The following is a 9,231-nucleotide window of genomic DNA, read 5'->3' as shown; positions in this document are numbered from 1 at the left end:
GGGGGGAAGTCGTGGCGGGGGTCGGGCGGGGATGGGGGGGCCGGTGCTGGGATCGATCGGGGGGGTGGTGCCGGGGGGGGGGGGGATCGGGTTCAAAGGATGCCGGAGGGATGTCGGTGCGGGGCTCGGGCGGGGATGGGGAGTGGGGGCGTTGGTCGGGCTGGGGTGGTGCGGGGCAGGGGGGTGGGGGCCAAGGGATGCCGGGGGGATGTGGGCGCGGGGATCGGGCGGGGAGGGCGGCGGGGGGTGTTGCCGGCGGCGCCCCCCGCCCCGCACACAAAGGCCGCTCTCACCGTGCGCTCCCGGCTCCGCCGCGCCCCGCGCCCGCCGCCCGCCCGCGGCCGCCAGCAGCAGCAGCACCGGCAGCGGCGGCAGCGGCGGCAGGAGGCGGCGGGGCCGCATGGTGGCTCCGCGCCGTTACCCCGCCATGCCCGGCCCGCCCGGCCCGTCCGCCCGCCCGCCGCGGGGACCGGGCTCCACCTGCCGGAGCCGCCGGGCACGGCCGCCCAGTGCCCACCCCCGGAGCGGCACCGCCCCGGCACCGGGACCACCCCCGGCACCGCCCCGAGCCCCCCCGCCCCCCCCCCCGGCCCCCCCCGGCCCCCACACCCCCATCCCCGCCCACCCCCCGCCCCGAATCCCCCCGGTCCCGACACCCCCATCCCCTCCCGGCCACCCGGGTCCCCCGGACCCGACATTCCCCGGCCCCCCCGGCTCCGACACCTCCATCCCTGTCCACCCGCCCCCCACCGCGCCCGCGCCCGCCTTCCATTCCCCCCGTCCACCCCCCTTGTCCATCCTCCGTCCGTCCCCAGCTCTGTCTGTCCGGCCGCACCCCCGTCTGTCCGTCTGGCTCCCCCTCCCCGGGCGGTTCTGGCCACCGGCGAGCAGAGGGTGGTGGGTGGGGGGCCTGGGCAGTGCCAGGGGGTGCAGCTGGGTGGGTGGGGGTCACGGACAGAGCTGGGGGGGGACGAGAGTGTGGGGGTGGTCCCAGACCTTGCGGTACAGGATGGGGGGGTGGGTCCCGGGCAGCGCCAAGGGCTGGTGATGGTGGGTGGGGGTCACAAACCAGGGAGTGAAGGAAGTTGGGTGGGGATCATGGACAGAGCTTGGGGGTGCAAGAGGGTGGGTGGGGGTCCTGAGCAGAGATTGAGGGTGTCTGATAGTGGGTGGGGGTCCCAGGCCAGGGGGTGCATGATGATAGGGGGGTCCTTGAGCAGCACCCGGGGGTGCAGGATGGTGGGGGTGCACCCGGCAGGCAGGGTGGGCCTTGGGGTCCCCGCGGTTCCCTGTGACCCCCTCCTGCACCCCAAACCCTCCTGACAGAGCCCGTGTGCCAGGGTGAGACGTGCCCGGGCGTGCGAGGGGGTCTGTGGGGTGAGGGGGGGTCCCTGGCCCGTCTTGTCTGTGCTGGCTCAGCTCCCCGCTGGCGTCACCCCTGCCCATCCCCATCCCCGCGGGGTGACAGACATGACAGGGCTCGTCACTGCCACCCCAGGGCCTGGCACCCCCCGCCCCGCCTCATGGGACCGTGGGGTCAGACGGGGAGGCACTGGGGAGCCAGCGGGGGGGCAGCGTGCCTCGCGGTGGCCGTACCCCCCTCTGGGGACCTTTGATGACGGTAGGGGGACAGGGACTGGGGAAGGGGACGGCCGTGCCTGTGCCCCCGTGCTGGGGATGGCTCCCTCTCTCCGGGGGACGCCGGGGTCGCCGTTGGTGCCAGCTGTCCCCCGGCAGCTGCGGGTGGCCGGCGTGTGGCCGCAGGGACATTCCTGCCCGCGGGTGCCGGCCATGCGGGGGGACACCCCCAGCCCCTCCATTCCTGACACCCGCCCCCCGCCCCTGTGCATCGCTGAAGCAGCTGCTGCGAATTTCCCCCCCTCGCCCATTGCCACATCTGGGCCGGGGCCGGGGCGGGGTGGGTGCCCGGTGGAGTGGGGGGGTTCCGGGGCTGCGGGGGGCCGGGCGGGAGCCCCGGGGCGCGGGATGAAGGAGGTCGTTGCCTGGGTGACGGCGCCGGAGCCGGGACAGCTGCCAAGGGCTGCGGATCATGCGCAGGATGGCGCTGGCTCGGGGGGGCCGGGGGCACACGGGGGTTTAGGGTCCCCCCCTCCCTCGAGCCGGGCCCTCCCCTGTCCTGCACCGGGGACTGGCGGAGGGGATCCGGGGGGGATCTCTCCCTCTGCTGCCGGTGGGAGCTGCTGGGGTGGAGACATCCCCAAGGTCCCTGACCTTGGGACAGGGGTGAGCAGCACCCTGGGGGTGGCCTCTGGTGGAGGGGTTGGCAGTGAGGGACTGGGTGCACCCACCCGGGTGGGCACGGCACCCTGGGGCCAGGAGCCCCCTCGAGGGGGCACAGGGTGGGCACAGCAGTGATGCTCACACCCCCTCAGGACAGTGCCTGCTGTCTGGGGGGATCACCTGTGACCTGCCAGGGTGGTGGCTGTGACCCACCTGGGTGGTGGCTGTGACCTGCTGGGGATGGTGGGCACTGGGATGAGTCCCACCCCATCTAGGATGGTGGCCATCACCCACCAGGATGGTGGCTGTGATGGTGACCATGACCCCCCTGGGATGGTGGCCATGACCTGGCAGGGTGTGTCCCACCAGCTGCTGCAATGGTGGCTGGACCCCCTGTGCTGTTGGCCATGGACCCCTGTGATGGGGATGGTGGCCATGACCCAGCAGGACAGGTCCCACCACCTGTTGGGGTGGTGCCCATCATCCATCAGGATGGTGCCCATGACCTCCTGGGATGGTGGCCATGAACCACTGGGATGGTGGCCATGCCCCCTGGGATGGTGGCCGCACCCCCTGGGTTAGTGGCTGTGACTCCCGGGATGTGTCCCCCCACCCCCACAGTGTCCCCCCACCCTGTCCCCTGTGCCGCTGGTGCTGTGGGGGTGCGGTGCCCGTGCCCACGCCGGTGTCCTCCCCGTGTCCCCCAGAGGTGCTGCTGCGGGTGCAGGTGTTCGAGAGCGGGACGCTGGCCCCGCTGGCGCAGGCGGCCCTCGACGTGTTCGGCGCCCGCAGCGCGCTGGCAGCCGGGACCACCGACCACACGGGCACCGGGGTCCTGCCCGTGCCCTACCGCCTGGGCTCCTGGCTGCTCGTCACCGCCGCACGCCGCGGATACGTCACCGCCTCCGTGCCCTGGCGTGTCACCAAACTGCCACGTGAGTCACCGGGACCCCCAACCTGGGGGGGACCCCAGTGCCTTCCTGGGGGGCTCTGCTTGGGGGTCCCCAATCCCTTGCTGGGGTCTCTGAGTCTGACTGGGGGACACAATCCTTCCTGTGGGGATCTGAGCCCTTATGGGGGATCCCCAATCCCTTCTGAGGGTTCTGGGTCTGATTGGAGTCCTAAATTCCTTGAGGGTGGCTCTGTACTGGACTGGGGGGCTCTGAGCCTGGTGTGGGGTCCTTAGTCCCTTCCTGGGACCTCAGTCCCTTCCTTACAGGGGACCTCTAAGAGGTTTTGATGTAGGGGTCCCTTACAGAAGGGTGTTTGGGAGGGGTCTGGCCCCTTTGGGAGGGGAAAAGCATGTCCTGGTGGCCTCAAAGTCCCCCCATCCCAGGGCAGGGGATGTTGGGGGTGTCCCCTGGGATGGGCTCCAGCCCTTCTCCCCAGGGCAGGGGGGAGTGGGGGTGGCATCAATGGGGTCACCTGGGGAGGGGTTGGGACACGTGGGAGCACTCATCTGGGGGGGTGGGGATGTGGGTACAGGGATTGTGGGGTACAGGATGGGGATGGGGGTGTGGGGATGGGGGGTACGAGGATGAAGTGGTACAGGGATGGGGATGGAGGGGGCATGGATGGGGTTGTGGAGGGGGTGCCCCACCCTGCCCCCAGCCATCCCTCCTGTCCCCATCCCCACATGCATCTCACCCCTTGCTGTCTCCCCCTTCCCCACCCTCTCTGCAGAGCCCATCTCCCCCATCAGTCCTCAGTCCTCCCCCAAGCCTGGGAGGAGTGTGTGTGTGTATTTTTGGGGTCCAGGTGTGTGTATTTTTGGGGTCCCCCATCACCCCCTGCTCCCCTTGCAGTCTACGCCTCCATCAGCCTCTACCTGCTCCCGGAGCGCCCGGCCACCCTCATTCTGTACGAGGACCTGGTCCAGATCCTTCTGGGATCCCCAGGTGAGCCATAGGGATGGCGGTGGGTGACACCACCAGCCCCCCCGAGTGCTGCCACCCACCCTGTGCCCCGCGGCTGAGCCGTGGGGATGGCAGTGGGTGACACCATCAGTCCCCCCGGGTGATGCCACCTGCCGTGTCCCCGCAGGTGGCCGTGGGCAGCCGTGGGCGCAGTTCCCACGGCGGGCAGCCCGCCTGCCCCGCAGTTCCACCTACAGCCAGCTCGCCGCGTCCCTCACCGCTGCCTCCGGCCCCAGCCTGGCCCGCGCCTTCCCCGCTTTCCTCGGGGCCGAGCAGGACGGCAGCGGTATGGGGGACACCGAGGACTTGGGGGGGGGGGGGGGGGATACACCCCATGTGGCCCCCCTTAGGGATGTCCCCGTCCTTGTCCCCGCAGCCAATGGCACCTGGCTGGAGCTGGCACCGGTGGCGGCTGTCAGCGTCCACCTGTTCACCGGGAACGGGACTGAGGTGCCGCTGGCCGGCCCCGTCCACCTGTCCATCCCTTTGGCCCCCGACGCCGCGGCCGTGGTGGCCACCAGTGTGCCAGCCTGGAGGTTTGACCCCAAGAGCGGTGAGTGCTGGCTGGGGGTGGCAGAAGAGGACACAGCTCCTGCTGTGGGTGGCGGGGGGTGTGATGAGTTGGAGGGGTCTCAGGCCGGCGTGTCCCTGCAGGGCTGTGGGTCCGTAACGGGACAGGGCTGATCCGAAGGGAAGGCCGGCAGCTGTACTGGACGTTTGTCTCCTCCCAGTTGGGATACTGGGCAGCAGCTCTGCCCTCCCCCAGCACAGGTAAGGTGACACCTGTGGGTGTCCCCCCAGCCTGGGTCCCTGGGGACAGGCTGGCTGGGGAGGAGGTGGCAGCACCCTGGGGTGCTTCCCTCTCTGAACCCCCTGTCCCAGGGCTGCCTGAAGGGGGTGGGACCACTCTGGGGTGCTCCTGGTGGGGTGGGGGTTCCCCCCTGATCCCATTGTCCCCAGGGCTGAGGCTGGGGGGACATCACAGCCCCCTGGGGTGCTCTGGTGGGGGTTCCCTTTGCCTCTCTGTCCCAGGGCTGTCCGGGGGCAGGGGGCAGCCCCCAGGGTACTATTTGGGGGGGGGGTTCCCCCTCTGAGCCTGTTGTCCCCAGGGCTGGTGGCGATGGCAGCGGGTGTGACAGACATCACCACCTACCACACCATCTTCCTCCTCACCATCCTGGGTGCCCTCGCCCTGCTCGTGCTCATCCTCCTCTGCCTCCTCATCTACTACTGCAGGTCAGCACCCGCTGCATCCTGACCATGGTGGGGGGTGGGAACTGAACATACCCCCCACCCAACATTCCATGTGGGAATGGGGGGCAGCACCCACCTGTAACCCCTGCGTGCCCCATAGCTGGGGGGAGCATTCCCTGGCACCCTATAACTGGGTATGGGGAGGGGGCACCATCCTCCTGGTACCCCTGGGTGCCCTATATCTGGCTTTGGGAAGGGGGGCACCACCCCATGGCACCCCCAGGTGCCCTAGACCTGACTATGGGGAAGGGGCACCACCCTCCTGGCACCCTTGAGTGCTCTGTAGCCACTTATAGGGGGTCACTACCCCTTGGAACCCCCCAAATGCCCTATAGTTGGCTATGGGGAGGAGGCACCAGCCTGTGGCACCCCTGGGTGCTCTTTAGCTGGATTGGGGGGGCACACACCACTCCCCAGCACCCCTGGGTGCCCTGTAGCCCCCTCCTGTAGCTCCCTCCAGCAGGCGAGGGAGGGGGGGAAGCAGGGGGACCCCCGCCCCCATCGCCCCCGTGTCCCCGCAGGCGGCGGTGCCTGAAGCCGCGGGCGCAGCACCGCAAGCTGCCGCTGCCGGGGCCGCTGGACGCGGCGCGCCGGGACCAGGCCACCTCGGTGTCCCAGCTGGACCTCCTGTGCGGGGGCAGCCATCTGGAGACCGCCTCCTCGGGGGGGGACACGGACCTGCCCACCCCCAGCCTGCCCCCCTCGACCCGCGAGCTGACCCCCGCCCGGCCGGACTTCTTCCAGCCGCCGGCCCCCGCCCCGCTCCGCGCCGGCCCCCGGCCCCCGGCCGCCACGCTGGGCCCCCGCCGCCGCCAGCCCCCCGCCCACGAGGACTACGGGCGCCCCGGCGAAGCCTTCGGCCTCCGGGCCGCCCGCTCGGTGGACGGGCTGCAGCCGCCCGACGAGCACCCCCGGGGCACCCCCGCCTTCCCCCCGCGGCCCCCCTCGCCCTCGTTCTCCCGTTACGGGGCGCAGCCCACCGAGCACCCGCCGCTTGAGCCGCCCCCGCGCCCGCCCCCGCTGGCCCCCCCCGGCCCCCTGCTCCTCTGCGGGCCCCTGGACCGCGGCGGGGGGCCCGAGGATGTTTACCGGGGGGTGATGCCCACCCTCCTCATCCCCGCCCGCTACATGCGCCTGGCCCCCGGCGAGCCCGAGGGTCCCCCCGAAGCCGATGGGGGACCCGGCTCGACGGCGGCGACGGCCGCGCCCCCGCCCGCCCCCTCCTCCGGGCAGCCCTTCGAGGAGGGGGAAAACTGGGGCGGGGCTCGGGCCCCCCAGCCGGTGAGTGGCTCGGTGGCCATCCCGGTGCTGCTGGACGGGTCGGCGGTGGCCCAGCTCAACGGGGAGCTGCAGGCGCTGGCAGGGCAGCAGCTCCTGGAACTGGGGGGGCCGCCACCCCCGAGAGCCTGGTTCGTGTCCCTGGACGGGCGCTCCTCCCAGGTTCGGCATTCCTACATCGACCTGCAGGGCAGCGAGAGGGGCCCCGGCCCCGGCCCCGCGCCCCCTCCCCGCCTCCCCCGGGCCGCCGGAGGCGGGGGAGAGGACGGGGGGCCCCGGCCTGCCCTGCCCGCAGCCTCCCCCGAGGACAGCTCGCTGGCCCCCTTGCTGGAGGCGGGCAGCGGGGGGCGGCGGGGAGGGGGCAGCGGGCGCAGCAGCGCCAGCGAAGCCCCCCGAGACTCCCTGACCAGCCCCGAGGAGGAGGGGCTGGCCGAGGCGGGCGACGGCGGGGACGAGGGGGGCGACCGCAAGAGCCCCTGGCAGAAGCGGGAGGAGCGGCCACTGATGGTCTTCAATGTCAAGTGAGTGTGCGAAGGGCGGGCCCCGGGTCCCGGGGTGGGGGCAAGCCCCGGGGGCTGGGGGGTGCTGGGGTGGCAGGGACACCGCTGCTGTCACCCGTCTCAGCCCACCACCGTCCTGTGTTGTCACTGTCCCACCGCTGTGCCAGCCCACTGCCATCCCACCACCATCCCCTCCCACTGTCATCCTGTCCCATCAGTCCCATCCCACCGCAATCCCACACAGCCATCATCTTATCCCACTGCTGTCATCCCCATCCCACCCTCCCACCACCCTGTCCTGTCACTGTCCCATCCTACTGCCACGCCATCCCACCACCCTCCCCACACCAACATCCTGCCACCATCGTGCCTTGTCACTGTCCTCTCCCACCCCCGTCCCAGCCCACCACCATCCTCTCCTGCCACCATCGTGTCCCATCACTGTCCCACCCCATCACAATCCCATTCAGCCACCATCTCATCCCACCTCCGCTGTCCCTTTTTGTCACCAGCCCTCCCACCCCTCTCATTCCTCCCTGCCCCTGTCCCATGCCCAGCCCCACCCAGTGTCCTGCCAGGGGAGGGGCCAGAAGGACCACCCCCAGGCCACCCGTGTCCGCATCTGCTTGGGACCCCCCACCTGTGCCACCAGACTCTGCCACGGGGGATCCTGCTGTCCCTGTCCCCTCTGTGTCCCCCCAACACCCCCCATCCACCTCCCTGTCTTTTGGGGGTGGGAACTGCATGCTCCATGTTCCCCCAACCCTGAGCCATGTCCCCGCTTGTGTCCCTGCAGGACAGGGGGGGCTGGCACTGCCCCCCGAGCCAGCGGTGCCTCCAAGCTGCCGTAGGACCTGGGGGGCCCCTGTCCCCCCACCCTCATCCCCCTTTGGATTTTAATTGTGTTTCTAAACGTTTTCTACGTGGTGAGGAGGAAGAGGGGTCATTGGGGCCAGGCTGGCAGAGGGGGGGCCATGGGGACCCCCCCGGGTGCCAGGCTGGGCAGGGAGTTGCTGCCTGCACGTCCTGCCTGCTCCTTAGAGGCATTAATATATTAAACACACAAAATCCCCCCCAAACCTCCGCCTCTTGCCTCAGTGTTCCCCTCGCCAGGAGCCATGGATGGAATTCCTCCTAGAAACCGTTTATTGGGGCAGTGGCACTCGGTGGGTGGGGGTGGTGCTGGTGGTGTCCCCAGTGACATCAGAGCAGGTCCCAGCGCTGGGGGCTGCACCCCCAGCCCCCCCCGGTGCAGCGGGACCCCGCAGGGCAGCAGTGGCGGCCATCGGAGCAGCACGAGCCCTGCGGAGAGAGATGGGGTGAGAGGGGGTGATGCCACCCGCACCCCCACCCTGATGTCCCCCCACTCACCTGGGCAAAGGGGCAGCACCCCCAGGAGCCCCCTCGGGCCCGGCAGCACCGCTGGCCCCCGCGGCAGGAGCCAGTGGCACCGCAAGGCACGAGGCCACGCGCGTGGGAGCCAGTGGCTCGCAGTGGGACAGGGGGTGCCCACCGGGGGGCTGCGGGGGTTGGCAGTAGCGGGGTGGGCGCCAGCAGCTTCTCGCAGCTCTCGGTGGCCACGTTGCAGGTGTAGCCCTGGGGACAGCAGTGCTGGTGGTCCCTGCAGCAAACGGCCTGGGGGACACACACAGGATGGGGTCAGTAGGGGACACAGGCGTCCAGGTACCAGGGACCCAGGTACCTGGGTGTCCCCAGCAGAGCCGCAGGGACGGTGCCAAGCCCTGTCCCCAGGGTGCCCACAGAGCCTCCATGGAAGTGACAAATATGGGAGTGTCCCATGTCCCCACCCTGCTTGTCCCCAAAGGGCCACCCCCAGAGTCATGCTCTGTCCCAACCCCCCCATTCCATTCCCAAATCCTCATTTCCCGGGACAGCCCCCTGCCCCTGGGGTGCCCCCACCCCCCGGGCCCCCAACCCCCGGGACCCCCCCCCCACCTGCTCGAAGGGGCAGCACCCCCAGGTGCCCAGGCTCAGCCGGCAGCACGTGCTCCCATCAGGACAGCTCGTCTCTTCGTCACACT

The 9,231-nt window shown here is 70.8% G+C and overlaps 2 protein-coding genes across 2 annotated transcripts in view; one reads left to right on the top strand and one right to left on the bottom strand.

Moving 5' to 3' along the window:
- Positions 1-2,755: 2,755 nt before the first annotated feature.
- On the top strand, positions 2,756-8,268 carry FAM171A2 (family with sequence similarity 171 member A2). The gene is made up of 8 exons (XM_042020132.1): positions 2,756-3,176; positions 4,047-4,139; positions 4,285-4,443; positions 4,534-4,710; positions 4,812-4,928; positions 5,267-5,393; positions 5,933-7,210; positions 7,986-8,268. Exons 1-8 carry the CDS (start codon positions 2,756-2,758, stop codon positions 8,038-8,040), a joined length of 2,427 nt encoding a protein of 808 aa, XP_041876066.1. The 3' UTR covers positions 8,041-8,268.
- A 44-nt stretch (positions 8,269-8,312) lies between these two features.
- The window catches only part of GRN (granulin precursor), a 4,459-nt gene continuing 3,540 nt past the window's right edge, over positions 8,313-9,231 (bottom strand). The window contains 3 exon segments of the mRNA XM_042020133.1: positions 8,313-8,491; positions 8,561-8,824; positions 9,146-9,231. The exon segment at positions 9,146-9,231 is cut by the window's right edge and continues 11 nt beyond it. Of these exon segments, the coding sequence (XP_041876067.1) occupies positions 8,393-8,491; positions 8,561-8,824; positions 9,146-9,231 (449 nt within the window). The 3' untranslated portion in view covers positions 8,313-8,392.

The sequence above is a fragment of the Corvus kubaryi genome, unplaced genomic scaffold, assembly GCF_017639235.1.
Source record: "Corvus kubaryi isolate FWS band 111438036 unplaced genomic scaffold, C.kubaryi_AGA036_p1.0 36806, whole genome shotgun sequence".
NCBI classification, from domain to species: Eukaryota; Metazoa; Chordata; class Aves; order Passeriformes; family Corvidae; genus Corvus; species Corvus kubaryi.
The sequence above is the reverse complement of the archived record's forward strand: the minus strand, read 5'-3'. Positions and strand labels throughout refer to the sequence as shown.